The following is an 18209-nucleotide window of genomic DNA, read 5'->3' as shown; positions in this document are numbered from 1 at the left end:
GAGATGTTCCTCTTGGTCTTTGACCTTCTATATTTTACCATACCACATACTAGCTGTTAAAATACCATACACGATTTTGGAACTGCTTTATCAGTTTTAGGTAGAGTGCGCAAAAAGTCCTTGACTTCAAACTGATCAGCCACAGATTAAGTATTCTAAGAATCAAGCAAAATGCTTCAATCTGAGTATAATCAATTAACATGCACCAACCAAAGAAAATAAAGAAGGACAAAAGGACCAAGTTTATAAAGAATTGGACTTTTCTTATGACATATGCCTTCGAATTGTCATCAACATAATACTAACAACCCCAATAATAACAAATCAGGGGAAATAAAAAGGCGAATAATATGTAATTGCAAACAGGTGTTGTCATAGTCTATCAAAGTACTTAGCTAACAAACGTCTGTCTAAAACAACTCGTATAAGGTTGTATAGAACATTGATAGTCTCCGTTCTCACATATGAATCAGAGGCATGGACGCTAACTAAAACAGATGAATCCGCTCTATCCATTTTTGAAAGAAAGGTATTCGTAAGATATTCGGAGCGGTCTGTGAGAACGGAATATGGAGGCGTAGATTTAACTTTGAACTGCAGAATATCTACAAGCATACGTTTGGTGGAAAAGATATTATCACTATAATTAACCGAAACCGCCTGCAGTGGGCAGGACATGTAGTCCGGGCCCCTGAATCGAACATGATAAAAAAGATTCCAACAACGCAACCCATGGGAATGAGAAGACGGGGTAGACCAAAGCTGAGGTGGATGGACAGGGTAACACAAGATGCCGAGAAGATCGGAGTCGGCAACTGGAAAATGCAAGCAACGGGCAGAACAGAATGGCGTAGAAAGCTTGAGAAGGTCGAAGTCGAAGTGCTGTAGCACCATGATGCTGATGATGAAGAGCGAAGATATACAGGACACACCTCCTGAAAGATGAACAAATGGTAGAAAGAGATAAGCAGCACAAAAATGATCTGCTAGCCACCATGGATATAGAGCATCAGCCAATCATTCTAAGAATCAAGCAACATGCTTCAATCTGAGTATAATCAATTAACATGCACCAACCGAAGAAAAGAAAGAAGAACAAAAGGACCAATTTTATAAAGAATTGAACTTTTCTTATGACATATGCCTTCGAATTGTCATCAACATAATACTAACAACCCCAATAATAACAAATCAGGGGAAATAAAAAGGCGAATAATATGTAATTGCAAACAGGTGTTGTCATAGTCTATCAAAGTACTTAGCTAACAAACGTCTGTCTAAAACAACTCGTATAATGTTGTATAGAACATTGATAGTCTCCGTTCTCACATATGAATCAGAGGCATGGACGCTAACTAAAACAGATGAATCCGCTCTATCGATTTTTGAAAGAAAGGTATTCGTAAGATATTCGGAGCGGTCTGTGAGAACGGAATATGGAGGCGTAGATTTAACTTTGAACTGCAGAATATCTACAAGCATACGTTTGGTGGAAAAGATATTATCACTATAATTAACCGAAACCGCCTGCAGTGGGCAGGACATGTAGTCCGGGCCCCTGAATCGAACATGATAAAAAAGATTCCAACAACGCAACCCATGGGAATGAGAAGACGGGGTAGACCAAAGCTGAGGTGGATGGACAGGGTAACACAAGATGCCGAGAAGATCGGAGTCGGCAACTGGAAAATGCAAGCAACGGGCAGAACAGAATGGCGTAGAAAGCTTGAGAAGGTCGAAGTCGAAGTGCTGTAGCACCATGATGCTGATGATGAAGAGCGAAGATATACAGGACACACCTCCTGAAAGATGAACAAATGGTAGAAAGAGATAAGCAGCACAAAAATGATCTGCTAGCCACCATGGATATAGAGCATCAGCCAATCATTCTAAGAATCAAGCAACATGCTTCAATCTGAGTATAATCAATTAACATGCACCAACCGAAGAAAAGAAAGAAGAACAAAAGGACCAATTTTATAAAGAATTGGACTTTGGTTATGACATATGCCTTCGAATTGTCATCAACATTGTGATTGGTGACCTTAACGCAAATATTGGTAAAGAAGACTGCTACTGTATCTGGATGGAATAAAACTAAGCACACGAATATCACGTTCAAAGAATATATGATATTATGTAAGCGCGAAGCGGTCAAAGAGTTCATATATCTAGGGACATCGGTTAACCCCAATAATAATACATCAGTGGAAATAAAAAGGCGAATAATAATTGCAAACAGGTGTTATCATGGTCTATCAAAGTACTTAGTCTGTCTCAAAAAACTTGTATAAGGCTGTATAAAACATTGATAGTTCCCGTTCTCACATATGGATCAGAAGCATGGACGCTAACTAAAACAGATGAATCCGCTATATCAATTTTTGAAAGAAAGGTGCTACGCAAGATATTCGGAGCGGTTTGTGAGAACGGAATATGGAGGCGTAGATATAATTTTGAACTACAGAATATCTACAAGCATACGCAGGACATGTAGTCCGGGCCCCTGAATCGAACATGATAAAAAAGATTCTAACAGCGCAACCTGTGGGAATGAGAAGACGGGGTAGACCAAAGCTGAGGTGGATGGACGGGCTAACACAAGATGCTGAGAAGATCGGAGTCGGCAACTGGAAAATGCAAGCAAGGGTCAGAACAGAATGGCGTATAAAGCTTGAGAAGGTCGAGGCCCTCTAAGGGTTGTAGCACCATGATGATGATGATGATGAAGAGCGAAGATATACAGGATACACCTCCTGAAAGATGAACAAATGGTGGAAAGAAATAAGCAGCACAAAAATGATCTGCTAGCCACCATGGATATAGAGTATCAGCCCAAAATAAATCAGGAATGGAATGCATGTAAAGAAATGGTACAACTTACAGCAAATCAGAACCAAAGACGGGAAGAGTTGCCTGAGAACTGAGTATTGGTTGGTTTAAGAAGAACGAACCATACATACAGGCTTATGCAACAAAGAAAAACAAGAACAATTATTATAATAATATATTATAGAACAGTTATAATATACAATAATATATTATAACTATAAGAAACTATCATAAACTTATAACTATATGATATGAAGAGATAAAACACAAAATAAAAATAGACGGTTGCGTTTTGATTCTATTCGAGCCTCTTACCATCTTATAACACATGTTTTGAGGTCTTTCCGTTATCAAAAAGGCTCGTAACAAGACTGAATTGAATCAAAACACCGACTGGTTGGTAAATATATTGAAAATATTATAACAACGCATGCCTTTAGCAACCTCTAAAGAGATCGGGCGATGCTAGCAATCTTTTCCACTAATGCATCAACAGTATAGAATTAATAGAATTAATAGTAATAGAAATTTCCGCAAACTTGAAGAAGATATAAGTGAAACACAAATGGGCTTCAGGAACGGCCTTGGTACGAGGGAAGCGCTCTTTGGTGTACTATTTCAGCGGTGTTTGAATATCAATCAGGATGTATACGCCTGCTTTATAGACTTTGAGAAGGCCTTCGATAGAGTCCGACACGACCGACTAAGACAACTTCTAATCGAAAAGAACATTGATGAAAAAGATATTAGAATAATAACTAATTTGTATTGGAATCAAACAGCACAAGTCAAGGTCGATGATGAAATGACTGAGAAGATCAAAATATGTAGAGGAGTAAGACAGGGGTGTATTCTGTCTCCTCTTTTGTTTAATTTTTATAGCGAAGTCATATTTAAAGAAGCTCTGTCGGAGGTTAGTTGTGGTGTAATGATCAACGGAAATACAATCAATAATGTGAGATACGCTGACGACACAGTGATATTAGCAGACAATCTTGCAGATCTGCAACGACTGATGGAACGCACTAACCACTACTGCAACAGCTACGGACTTACATTAAACCTCAGAAAAACTAAATGGATGGTAATAATAAAAGATCCAAACGCCAGGAATGATTTGGTTGTCAATAACACCGTTATAGAAAGGGTATCCTCCTATAAATACCTTGGAGCTTGCCTGGATCATACAGGCGATCAAACAAAAAAAAATAAGAGCAAGAATAGAAATAGCTAGATCAGCATTTAACAAGATGAAAATATTTCTCTCTAGTGGTGACATAAATCTTGATCTGAGAGTGCGTATGCTGCGGTGTTATATCTTCTCCACTTTATTATATGGAGTTGAGTCATGGACCATGAAGATGGGCAGCATTAAAAACATTGAAGCTTTTGAAATGTGGTGTTACCGTAGAATGCTCCGTGTATCTGGGGTGGACCACGTGACGAATGCCGAAATTTTACGTCGGATCGGAAAAGGATGTGAAGTTGTACTTACTGTTAAAAGAAGTAAGCTTGAATACTTTGGCCATGTTATGAGAGGTGACAAATACTCGCTGCTGAGACTGATCATCCAGGGCAAAATCAGGGGTAAGAGAAGTATCGGTAGGCGCAGAATATCTTGGTTAAGAAATCTGAGGGAATGGTTCGGCTGCAGTTCCATCGACCTATTTAGGGCGGCCGCCAGTAAAATAAGAATAGCTGTGATGATTTCCAACCTCCGATAGGAGACGGACTTTAAGAAGAAGAAGTTCAACAGTATACCCCATCTAAACTGCTCTAAACAGGTCAATAAGAGAAATAAAGAGCTGCTAGCCGCTACATTTGTAACCAGCTGTAACTTGGATTAATATTTTTTTAAACACTATTTTAAGTTACCTGTGTATATATCTCGTTGCGTACTCTTCCACAAATCCAATTCTGGACAAACGTCTCCCTTTTTCATGTGTAGCAGTGACTCTTTGATGTCTGTAACTGGGACTCTGCATATTCAAAGAAGGAACCTCTTTTTCGATCTCATCTTTTTGCTCTAACTCTTTCCTTCCTTCTTCAATAGCTTCGTTCCAGAGATCTACATTGCCCAATGTTTTCTTTTCTTCATTGACATCTTCTAGTGGAACAGTTGCAGAAAATAATGATATAACCGGTGTTTCTATCGTTTCTGTTGAAGTATTACTTTCATTTTCGATGGATGTAGAATTGGTTCTGTCTTGCTCGTTGATACTATATATAACTGTTATTACTATAGTAATGAGAAATATTGACCTTAAACAAATTATTTTCTAAAATACAAAGTTATACCTATTATAGAATGCTAAATATACATAAAATACAAGTAGGTACGAGCTGGTAAAAATCAAACAGCAATAACAATAAGGTAAATTTTCTAAAATCTTGAGATATCTTTGTTGTTCATACTTATTTAGTCTACTATAGTCAGATAACAGCGAAACTACAGGGTAACATTCCCTGGTGCTTAATGTAAGTATGCTGATGATGTATTGGTGATGGGAAATAGTGAAGAAGACTTGGAACAAAAACTGGAACAGTGGAGACAAGCTCTTGAGGAAAAAGTTTTAAAATTTAGTAGAACGAAGGCAGAGTACTTGGAGCTTTTAGTGTTCGTTTAAAGATAAGTTACTACAAATAAAATAATCTCTTTGGATAGTGAAATGATTGTGAAAAGTGAGAGTTTTAAATAACTATATTACAGAGTAATGGGGAATTAGATTGAGATGCATGCAATAGAATTGAGGTTGAATGGATCAAATGAAAGGAAACGAGAGGTGTGTATTGTGACAGCAAAATTCCAATGAAGCTGAAGAAAAATTGTATAAAACAGCCATAAGACCGGCTATATGTAGGTACAGAACTGAATGTTATGCAGTTAAAAAGAAAGAGGAACAACGGCAGAAATGAAAATGCTTAGATGGATGAGTGGAGCAACAAAAAAGTATAAAATTAGGAATGACTATATTAGGGGGAGTCTAGGAGTGGCACCAATTGATGCCAAATGAGAGAGCACACGTTAAAATGGTTTGGTCATATTCATGTTGTTAATCACCCAATATGAAGAATTACTTAGCTGCGGGTTCCTGAAAGAAGCAGGAATAATGGCAAAGAGAATGATAATAATGTTTAGTCTACTATAACCAAGGCCAGGGCTTGGAAGTCCAATTTTTTTAAAATTATTATCTTATTCACAATTTTTTTACTTACAAAAACATAGCGCATAAGCAACATTGGAACTGCTTAACACGCTTTTTGCGTTCTCTGCTTATACTGGAATTAAATGGATATTCTGGTTGTAGAGTGACAGGTATTAAAAGCCTAGTGCGCTCAGTTGGTTGATTCATTCTTCTTGCTGAAATAAAATACAAACAAATATAAAATGTTTGAGTTGCCATCGACCGTTCAAAATGTGAGGTAGCTGAACCTTTGAACGTATTCAACTCAAGTGAGGGTCAAATGGTGCCCGGGGTCTAACCATGTGATATTTAAAACATCAATGTTACTTATAACAATTCTGGTCAATGTTTAGAGCTAAGAGTAAGGTTGGCTAGGTGCTACGTTTCTCGACTCTGTTTTACGGAATGGAAGTTTGGACCTTATAAATGCGGCATCAATGAAAAAACTGAAATCATTCGAGATGTGAGTATATAGAAGAATTCTAAAAATATCATGGACAGAACACTCACAAAACAAAGAGGTTCTGAGAAAGATGAATAAAGAAATGGAAGTCTTAAATACAATCAAAACCAGAAAATTGGAATATCTCGGACATATTACACATGGAGAGAGATACAACTTGCTTCAACTCATTATGCAGGGAAGCAGCCGTCTCCAAAGTCCGAATAGCTATGATGATTGCCGACCTCCGTCGCGGAGATGGCACTTGAAAAAGAAGTCAATGTTTCCATGACTGTATAATTTTAAAGGGTTTTTACCCAAATATTTTTAATTTTGGTGGCTTAGCATGTGAGCATCCTGTTCAGCACTGATGATGATCTGTAACCAGATCGAAAACTAGTTTTGCATATATGTGATGTAGCCCTTTTTAGGGAATTTTAATAAATTATATACCTTTTATAAAGGATTTTACTTAAAATTTTTATAAAATGTTTCTTTTTAATTATCATATACCCAGGGCCGCCGCTACCATGTGTACAAAGTGTGCATCGCACACGGGCGGCCAATTATAGGGGCGGCCAAAAGCAGGCTACTGATGATAATACTTTTTTGAAAACGAAAATAGGTTCAAAAAATTAAATAGCAATGATTCAGATATTTCTATAAACTCTAATATTCCAAACAATCTCAGCAAAAATGCCAGAAAATGTTATTTATTATATGAACTGCCTTTTGCAGCTGTAGTCATAAAGTAGTTCCGGGAATGATTTTTAATTCAAAGTGGCTGGCGACTTTCGGACTTTAAAATATTTTTATCTGCGTGGTCCATATGCGATTTTTTCAAATTCTGAACATTTATGATTTGTTAAGAGATCACGATACGACAAAAGGATACTGTCCGAGAATTTAGATAAGTGCTTGTTAAGTTGCTCTCCATTGAGTAATAAAAAAGTGTTTTTTATTACTCGATGGTTTAAAAAAATCTTTTTCCATCTACCTCTACTGAAAGTATACTTTTCCGGACCTGATTGTAGGGAGCAAAGTTGTACTTTTCCTCCCTAGGAAGGAAAATATTTTCCCTCCCTAGGAGGAAAAGTACAACTTTGCTCCCTACAATCAGGTCCGGAAAAGTATACTTTCGGTAGAGGTAGGTGGAAAATATTGTTCCTATATGCTTATGTATGGTTATAGATGGATTATAGTTCGGTCTAAGTTGAGAATTTGATGAGTTTAGACACGCTTTTGATAAACGATTTAGTTTGTAATATATAGTAGTGTGCCCGTTTCTTTTGCACACTACTGTATTTCAAATATATATTTAAATATATTAGTAAACAATTAAACATGCCTAATATTGTAAGTAGTCTTCTAAACAAAACTTACACATGTAGGTATTAGTGCAAGATTGCATTTCTGTATATTATTATTGACAATAATAATAACTTTTCTTTTGATACGAGGGATCCAGGTCTAAAAGTAACGTCGAAATCAGAGCAAGTATTATTCCTATACGCGTTACGGTCTCCTGCACGTTTCTTTAAATACTAGTACCTATGTTTTTAAATGACTAAATTGTTGGAAGGGAGGCGGCAAATATTAAGTTGCACACGGGCGGCCAACACTTTAGCTAAGTACTAATCAATAAGACCCGCAGATACTTGTAGACAGTGTGGCCTAAACATTTGACAAATATGGGATTTTTGGGCATAGACTGTTTGTCACAAGTAGGATTAACCTAAACTATATCAGAAACCTTTTGTACTGAAGACTTTGTAAAAACTGCTCGATAGGTACATTAGGGATGATGTATTTATTGAAAGTTTGATATATACCTTGATTGATATATCAAGGACCATATGCCTATAGAGCAGGATTCTCTACGGAAACGATATTGCATCAACTTGTACAGAGCCATAAGAAGACTTAATAAAGAACGTAAAGTTGTTTCAAATATGAAGCAGCGTAAGGTAGAATACCTGGATCAACAACGTAACCAGGTTACAACTATTGGACGATCTTTGGGATTTGGGGGTATGGAATACGCCCAGATAAGAGCGTATATAGCTCAAAGTACATCCTGATGAGGGGGGGGTTATAACCCCCAAACCCCCCGGTTACGACACTGATCTGGATCACATAATGAGAAATCAATAGCGCTGTGATCTACTGCATCTTATCTCTGTAATCTTACGGATTTTACTCTCTACTACTGGACTACTTGGAGCAGCAGCATACAGAACCTATTTGACTTCAAATCAGGCCCGAGGCACTACATAATTTTCGGGCTCCTAAATAATATTTAATAATAATATTAATTAAGTTAATTAGTTAATATTGATATCAAATTTTTTAATTGTTCTAAGACCTTCTTCTTCTTAATGTGCCCTGTCAAGTCCTCTTAACGTTGGCGATTAACATGGCGAAACTGTCTCTGTCTCGAGCTATTCTAAATAGTTGTTCTGCTTTCTTTATTCCTGTAAACTCCCGGATATTCTTCAACCAAGAGGCCTGCTTTCTACTAATTCCTCTGCGTCCTTCAATTTTACCCATCATAATAAGTTGAAGAATATTATACCGGTCTCCCCTTACTACGTGTCCAAAATAGGCCATCTTTCTATATTTGATGTTATCAAGCAGCTCGCGGGCAGCATTTGCTCTCTTAAGGACTGCCACACTTGTCAGAGTAGCCGTTCATGGTATTTTCAGTGTACGTCTGTGCAGCCACATTTCAAAGGCCTCCAAAGTTTAGGTTGCGAGTTATCATTACAGAAGAATGAACTCATTTTTAAAAATGTCGTGCGGGCTATCTCGATTCTACATGTTATCTCTTTATCTGGATCTAGTTGTTCAGTAATATGGCAACCAAGATATTTAAAACTGGGTAATCTTTGAATTATATGACCATCAACATATAACTGTGAATCTTGATATGGCTAAATACCATGTATTTTGTTTTTGAACAGTTTATGTTTAGGCCAAACTCTCTTCCCACTGTGTCAATGGCATTTAAAAGGTGTTGTAATCTATTCATATAATCACTTAACATAACTGTATCGTCTGCATATCTGATTGTATTTATCAGAAATCCATTAACTTTCACACCCAATTCCAAAATATGGAGCGCTTCCTTAAATATTCTATCTGAATATAAATTGAATAAAAGTGGGGACAGTATACAATCCTGTCTGACACCTCTTTCTATTTTGCATATTTCTGTTGATTTTCTTTTTATGCAAGCTGTCGCTGTTTGACGCCAGTATAATTTTTCTATGATTCGTACATCTTGGCTATGAACTCCTTAATTCTTTAATATTTTAATTAATTTGTGATGTTGTACTCGATCAAAGGCCTTCTCATAGTCAATAAATACAGCAAATACGTATATCCTTTGATCTCGGCATTTCTGCAATAATACATTTAGTGCAAAGAGTGCGACCCGGGTTCCCAGTCCATTGTTCATTTCTGAAGCCAAATTGTGTTTCGTCCTGGCCTTCTTCACACTTATCTCTGATTCTACTGTGGATGATACGTAGAAAGATTTTCAAAGTGTGGCTCATGTGGTTCTAAGACCACAGTTGACAAATTTGAAAATTTATCTTGTTTTATTGCAATAAAAATTTTTTGATGATCTTTCCGGGCCCCATTAAAATGCGGGCCCGAGGCAGGTGCCTCACTGGCCTAGTGGTAAAATAGGCCCTGGCAGCATATAAAATGCCATGAGATGGAACACACCACGAAACACAAAGAAAAGTAGACACAATCACAATCACCCAGGCAACAGGCAAATTTGCAGAAATATATAAATAAAACCAGCAAGATGGACCAACGATATACATGCACCCAGGAATGCAAGATGTCTACAATATATTTCTAAAAGAAGAAGATGATAGCGCAGCTCTACTACATCTATAGATTCTGTTTAAAGAATGCGTTGTTTTGGAACAATTGGAAACATCTGCCTGAAATCAATAAAAGACGGAAGACCGGAAAGCTACAGACTTATATCTACAGTGGGACTACTGTGGAAAATTTTGAGACTGTGGAGAGATTGATATTCACCAGAATATACAAATATGTAAAAACGAGAAGAATTAATTATTAAAAGAAACAGTGACAACCCTGCCAAAAGAAAAGCAAAATATCCATGGGCGCCCATATAAAAATTTTCAGGGGGGGGGGCAGACGTGAAGATTTTGCCCATTACATTTTGTACACTATGGATAACAATATATGGTTTAAAGCACCCGAAAAGCTAGGGGGGCCACCCCCCGTGCCCATGGGTATGGGCGCCCATGAAAATATCTACTCTGTTCTAGAAGAAAAGATAACAAGCCGAGAGAAGTCAACATATAATACTACACTTTTGAAACAGTTCAAAATTTAAATATTTGGGAGTAATTGCGAATGGCAAAAATAAGTGATATGAAGAAGTAACGGAGCGAATACTAGCAGGCAACAAAACATACTGGAGATGTAGGCTAATGAAGAACAAGAACTTATCCAGAAATACAAAACTGAAAATATACAGAGTTGCAATCAGACCAGTAGTTATATACTCAGTTGAAACAATGTGCTTCACAGACAAAGATGAAGAAAAATTAAGAATCTTCGAAAGGAAAATCCTTAATTATGGACCCTATAAGAATGGAAAACGGAGAAATGAGAAGAAGAATGAATGATGAACTAAGAGACATAATGAAGATATGGTTAGATAAAGCGCAGAGACAGGAGAAATTGATACAAGGGAAAACATATTTATAGGTTGTTGGAATGTACGAACAATGGAGGAAATAAGTAAAGCACATTAGATAGCAACAGAAATGGGTAGATACAACATAAGCATACTAGGGATCAGTGAAACTAGATGGAATGGGTCAGGACGAATCCAATTACAGTGTGGAACTACTGTCATCTATTCTGGCAAAGATATAAACTCAAACAAAGAAAAAGGGGTGGCATTAATGTTAAATAAAGCATCGGCCCAAGCATTGGTGGAGTGGGAGAATGTCTCTGAGAGAATTATATGGGAAAGATTTCAAAGCAAATTTAGAAACTTAATAATAATTAATGTGTATGCTCCAACAAATCAACAAGAACATGAAACAAAGGAAGAGTTCTACGACCAGATGTATATGTTGCTAGCAAAAATACAAAAAACATATAAACGGGATATAAAAATCGTTTTGGGAGATTGGAACGCCAAAGTAGGATGTAATAATAATGGAAAGGAACATGTAATGGGGATTCATGGCATGGGAGAAAGGAATGACAATGGCACGAGATTAATAGAACTTTGCTCGACAAACGATATGATGATTGGGGGAACATTATTCCAACATAAAGATATCCATAAAACAACATGGACGTCACCAGGAGGAAAATTTAAGAACCAAATTGACCACATTCCCATTGAAAAGAAGTGGAAAAATTCCTTACAAGATGTGAGAGCAATGAGAGGAGCCGACTGTGCATCATACCACGAATTAGTGAGAGCAAAAATAAAAATTAGCCTCAAGGCTAATTATAAATCAAACAAAAAACATAGAAAATTCAATACAAATAAATTAAGAGACTCTAACATAACAACAAATACCAACAAACGATGGAGAGGCATGTGGGGAACTTGGAACAAGTAGGAAAATCTAGCATTGAAGGTATATGGGAAATATATAAAAACGCGTACATGGAAGCAGGGAAAGAGATATTAGGGTGCAAGGAGAAAGCTGATCAACCATGGATAACGCTGGACACTAAAACAAAAATCAAGGAAAGAAGAGCAATCAAAACTGAATTGATCAAAACAACAAACCCCATAAAACAAAAAGAAATGCAGGAAAAATACACAGAAAAAAAATAAAGAAGTTAAAAACAAGCCAGAACAGATAAAAGGCTGTGTATGGAACAAATGGCAGAAAAAGCAGAGGAAGCAGCGATAATACATGACACAAGGACACTTTACTCAATAACCAAAGAAATTAAAGGGGGCAAGAGCCAGCAAAGAACGAAACTAATGGGGAAAGAAGGAGAAACACTCACAACTCAAAAAGAAATTGCCCAAAGATGGACACAATTCTTCGCAGAACTCTATGAAGAAGGAATTGAATCACAAATAGAGATGGAAGAAACAGAGAGAAAGGAAACATTAATCATAAGAAACGACGAATTTACGAAGGACGAAATAAGGTATGCTATAAACCTTTTAAAAAACGACAAAGCGGCTGGTGTTGATGGAATTCCCGCAGAACTGATAAAATCACACTTAAACTTCTCAGTGGATATGTACTACTTACTATTTAAAAAAATTTGGATCGAGGAAAAGATACCAAAAGATTGGGGTGAAGGAGTTATAATAAAGCTACCAAAGAAAGGAAATCTCACACTATGCGAAAACTGGAGACCAATCACTCTTCTCACTGTAGCTACCAAAATAATGGCCAGAATAATATTGGAGAGAATTAAAGATCCCATAAATGAAAAATTAAGAATTAACCAAATAGGATTCAGACCTAACAGTTCCTGTATTGACCATATAAATACCCTAAGAATCATCCTGGAACAATCAGCGGAAATGAATCAGGAAGTTTATATCAACTTTGTAGACTTCGAAAAAGCGTTTGATTCAATAAATCGTAATATGATGTGGAGGATATTAAAACTCTATGGAATACCACACAAATATATAAGAGTAATAAGGCTTTTCTACGACGAATGTTTTGCCAGAGTTGGACATGAAGGGGAACTATCCCAACAAATAAGTATCAAAAAAGGAGTAAGACAGGGCTGTGTCTTGTCACCGACATTGTTTATAATAGTCATAGATTGGATAATGAAACAAACTGAAGATAAAAAAACAGGTATACAATGGCCACCATTTACAAAACTAGAGGATCTAGAGTTCGCTGACGACATATATGTCTCATAACATCAAACAGACAACACATGCAAAACAAAATCACCAGATTGAACAACATAGCAAAAACAACCGGCTTAAAAATAAACCCCAAAAAAACGAAAATACTATCAAATGGGGAAACGAACGGAAACAATATATATTTGGAAGGGAAACAAATAGAAGAAGTAAAAGATTTCTGTTATTTGGGCAGTCTGCTAAACACAACAGGAGGCACAGAAAAGGACATAACACAAAGAATAAGCTTCGCACAAAACGCTTTCAACTCTTTGCGCAAGATATGGGCCTCGACAAACATCAGCAGAAGAACAAAGCTACGATTATTTGAAACTAATGTAAAGTCTGTCCTGTTATATGGAGCAGAAACATGGAAACACCATAAAAAATTCTTTCAGAAAATACAATCCTTCATTAACAGGTGCCTACGTATTAAGACTGAGAATATTTTGGCCAAACAAAATTACTAATGACGAATTGTGGATACAAACAAAGTGTGTTTCAAAGATCTACATCTTTTGTTTTTAAAACGAATTGTGGAGAATAACAAATGAAGAAAGGATAGAACATACAATAAAAAAACGGAAATGGAAGTGGATAGGACACACCTTACGAAAACCAGCAACAAATATTGCTAGACAAGCTCTACATTACAATGCTCAAGGCAAAAGAATAATGGGTAGACCATCTTATACGTGGAAAAGAACAATAGAGAAAGAACTCAAAGAAAATAATTTAACATGGAACGATGCAAAAAAGATAGCAAAAAACAGAAGAGAATGGAGAAAACTAGTAAACAAAATTGGACGGAACTCAACAGATGATGCGTGGGACTAGCAACCTCACCATCATTCCTTATGCTACTTGAAACACCGCAAGGTGCCCTTTGCTCCACTTGGAGATGTATGATCAGTAGTATTTTTGTGACGGTACGCGCCGGTACGCCGTACCGGTACCTCTTGGGACAAAAAAAATATTTTGTAACTTTAGGAGAGCCATTACGCGATTGAAGCGATGTAGAACAGGCAACTGTGTCTACTTGGTGCGAGGCTGTACTTTATGTACTTGGCGCGAGACTGTATGTTTTATATGCTTTAAAGTTGACACAATGCAGAAAATTACTCATTATTTTAACCAGCCCAAAAAACCAAAAGTAGATGAACAAACTTAAAAATGCTTAACATCGCCAGTGATATTGGACCAAACGGCTTCACTAGTGTCTAGTTCATCCGGCGTTAATTTGTCTTCTTCTGCTGATTACGGCAAAGAAAGTGATAAACAGTGGCCAGACTGTTGGACTTTTGAACAAAAGAGTGAACATTGCAAAAAAACGATTGGCTTATTGTACACAACAAAAAATTAGGCTATGACGTTTGCAGAAAAGTTGGATCTCTGGGTGTAGAAAAAGAAGCTGGTATGAAAATGGCGAAGCAGTGGACTGAAGGTGATATTACTAGTTTCGGAGAAAGTCGAGCTCAGGGACAAACTTCACTGAGAAAAAAGATATTTGATTACAAAGTCAGTGCTGCGCATGAAGCTGGTTTAAAGAATTTTGCAGATTCACATAAACAAACGTTAGAAAAGGTTCTTTTAAAAACTGTGTCAAAAGAAAAAGAAGTAAGGGCGCGAGTTTTTCGAACTGCTTATAAGGTAGCAAAGGAAAATCAATATTTCAACCACTATGAGGCAGAAATAAATGTTCAAGAACTAAACGGGTCAGATATGGGCAGAATTTTACATTCACGGAACGCTTGTGCTAATATAATTACTCACGTAAGTACAGAAATGAAAAAATAATTTGTTCAGGAAATAGTTGAAGGGACTGATAATTTTGCGCTTATCATTGATGAGTCAACAACATTAAGTAAAAACGCAACATTGATTTTGTACCTAGAGTGTGCCTAAAAAAGTTAAGTATGGAGTCGCCTGTGAACTTATTCTTAGACTTTTTGGAACTGGAAAATGTGACGTCTCGTGGAATTTTTGATGCTGTTATGAAATGCTTTGAAGGGCACAAAATAGATGAAAATGTTTTAACACGTATACTAAATTTACAATCAAGATGCAGTAGAAATAAACAAACCAAGACCCGCTAAATGGTACTAGGAGTACTCTCAAATCATAATTTACAATGTATATACATTGTAAATCCCAAATCATGATCTACAAAGTTTATACATTGTAAATTGGGATTCGGGAGTGGTCCTAGTAGCATTTCACATATCTTGGTTTGTTTATTTCTACTGCATCTTGATTGTAAAAGTATAGACTTGTTGTTTTGGCATATGATGGAGCAGCGGTGATGCTTGGAGAGAAGTCTGGAGTTGGTGCACTGTTAAAAGAGAAGTTTCATATATTTGGCATCGCTGTAATCATAGGCTTGAGTTGAAATCGTAGGCTTGAAATCTGTATAAGATTAATTCTACGGTAGGCCAGTTAGTTAGCAAATGCAGTTATTTCCAGTAAAAGTAGACATAACTTTTAAGAATCCACAAGTTTGATAGTAAAAAATTTCAAAATGTCTCAGACAAATAATCTTTGTACTCCTTATCAATGATGTAGCCAAGTAGGGTCTTAAATTTTTATAGTTTTCTGGACAAAATATAGACAAATTCCTGGATCACAACGAATTGTTTCCTTGATCCCAAATAGCTTTAAAATGCCCTTTTTGAGGCTAAATTTAAAAAGTTTTTCTGGGGGCGGATCTTCTTCTGAATACCTCCCAGAATACTGCGTACCGGAACCTATATTTTTACAAAAACAGCACTGTGTATGATTATGATGATGAAAGCGCAGAGACTGAAACGGCTATTACACATAGAGAGTAGGAAAAACGACCTACTAATTAACAGATGGAAGCCAGAAACGAAAAATCCAAGGGAAAGACCCAGAGAGTTATTGGAGGACCAGGTTATGAGAGACATCAAAATCCTGAAACTGAGAAACTAGAGGGAACTATGCACATATCGAAATGAGTGGAATCTAACGAAAGTCAGATGGAAGCCAGATTAAGAAGGCCACCAGATGGAAGCCAGAAACTGAAAGAAAAGGGGAAGACCCAGAGAGAGATGGGAGGACCAGGTCATGAGGGACATCAAAGCCCTGAATGTGAGAAACTGGAGGGAACTATGCGCATATCGAAATGAGTGGAAGAAAATTATAAAAAAGACAAGACAAACTTTGACAATACACAAGAAGAATGCGGAGTGATTTACCGCAATAAGCGAATCAGAGAGCTCTAAGTAAGAGTGGCCAACATTCCATCCGGAATGAGATGCCTTGATGATGATCTTATGTAACAGTAACAGACACAAATTTAATAGAATTCATATGTTTGGAACACCTTGTATATGTATATGAATAAAATACTCTTGACCTATACAGACAAAGAGAGAACTATATAAAGATCGCTATTTAGTTCGCTTTTCTTTACTTTTTTATGTCCGCAAAGTTAAAACTAATTTATGAATAATTTTTATACTACCATTACCTTTTCTGTCCAACTGAATTAATAATATGCAAAAAAGGATGTAAAAATGACCTACCGAAATTTAGAAATCGGATGGGGCTGCACTTTTTCACAACGTGTGGTCGCAAGTCACAGAATACCTATGTACATGTACTACGTCTGATAGCGTTAGAAAATAAGGAGTGAAATGGATATAGAAGCCAATCAAGCATAATGAAATCCTATATGTTTTAGAAGTATCTATATCGCTGTAAAATATAGTTGCGGAAATGTTTAATCGAATAAGGCAGGGAGATAAGGCATAAATTATATATAACAATTATAAAAGAATATATTTCTCAAAACCAGTAATAAAACATTTTTGTATAACTATGTATAGCGTTAAGAGGCCTTTAGGGCCCATTGCTAGATGGATAATTTCCATCGTTTTCTTACATTTTTCATCACTAATACATCTCTCCGGTACTCTCCTTCCTTGGAATTGGATGCCAAGGATATAAGAATTATCGCCAATCTGTATTGGAACCAGACACCAACAGTACGTCTTCAAAATTTCAACGAAACAGAAGATTGTATACTTTCTCCGATGTTGTTTAACTTCTTCTTCTTCTTCTTTCTTCTTGTATGTAGGCTTTAAAGCCTGTTTCTTCTTCAATATTAGCCTCCTAAATTGTTTAAGTTATGGCACCATCTTTTTCTTGGTCTGCCAATAGGTACTTCTTCGTCCATTTGGTGACTTACAGGCACGTAGCCAGGAAATGTGCTTGAGGGGGGTCCAAACAAAACTCAAATTTTGGCGCTCTCTGAACTAACAAATAAGACTGCTTTTGTCTAATAATAAATGATTATTTATTATTTTTATTAGTTCTACTCCTATTCTGAGTATTGGGAACTAATCTTTGTTTGAATTTTGCCGTGCTGGACAGGCGGGTAGTGAGATGCAACTTGATAGATCTCCCTCGAGATTCGTTGGCTTGCAAATTTTGGAAGCCACGAATGGTGTAACCGGAAGATTAGTTCTGATAAAGTTTTATTTTTAATATTGTTAATATTAGAAGTAAAACTTTCGTTAGTCTTTAGCAGATACCTCCACGGCATCCATATCATCATAATCTTTCGTTTGTGGGTAGAGGCTGACAGCCAGAATTTTAGTGGTTCAGAGAGAATCAAATATGTGCTCTCTGAAGAGACTCTAACAAGAGTCGAAACTAGTTTAGAGCACTTTTGGCGCTCTCTGAACTAACTAAAATAATACTGCTCTTGTTTCGATTCACAACGAAATAATTATTTATTACAACTCAAATTTTTGGTAAAATTTTTCAAATTTCACCTAATTTCACTAATTTCACCATTGTATCTTTAATATCGGCTTTA

The 18209-nt window shown here is 36.6% G+C and overlaps 1 protein-coding gene across 1 annotated transcript in view; it reads right to left on the bottom strand.

Moving 5' to 3' along the window:
* LOC114342078 (chorion peroxidase) overlaps positions 1–17003 on the bottom strand; it is a 59361-nt gene extending 42358 nt beyond the window's left edge. The window contains exons 1-3 of the mRNA XM_050641341.1: positions 16912–17003; positions 6049–6193; positions 4708–5094 (exon numbers count right to left, since the gene is read on the bottom strand). Coding sequence (XP_050497298.1) covers positions 4708–5094; positions 6049–6185 — 524 coding nt within the window. The 5' untranslated portion in view covers positions 6186–6193; positions 16912–17003. The remainder of the gene's footprint in view (positions 1–4707; positions 5095–6048; positions 6194–16911) is intronic.
* Between the last annotated feature and the right edge of the window lie 1206 nt (positions 17004–18209).

This window comes from Diabrotica virgifera, chromosome 10 (assembly GCF_917563875.1).
Source record: "Diabrotica virgifera virgifera chromosome 10, PGI_DIABVI_V3a".
In the NCBI taxonomy this organism is placed as follows: Eukaryota; Metazoa; Arthropoda; class Insecta; order Coleoptera; family Chrysomelidae; genus Diabrotica; species Diabrotica virgifera.
Note: the sequence above shows the minus strand (reverse complement) of the source record. Positions and strands in the feature narration are given on the sequence as shown.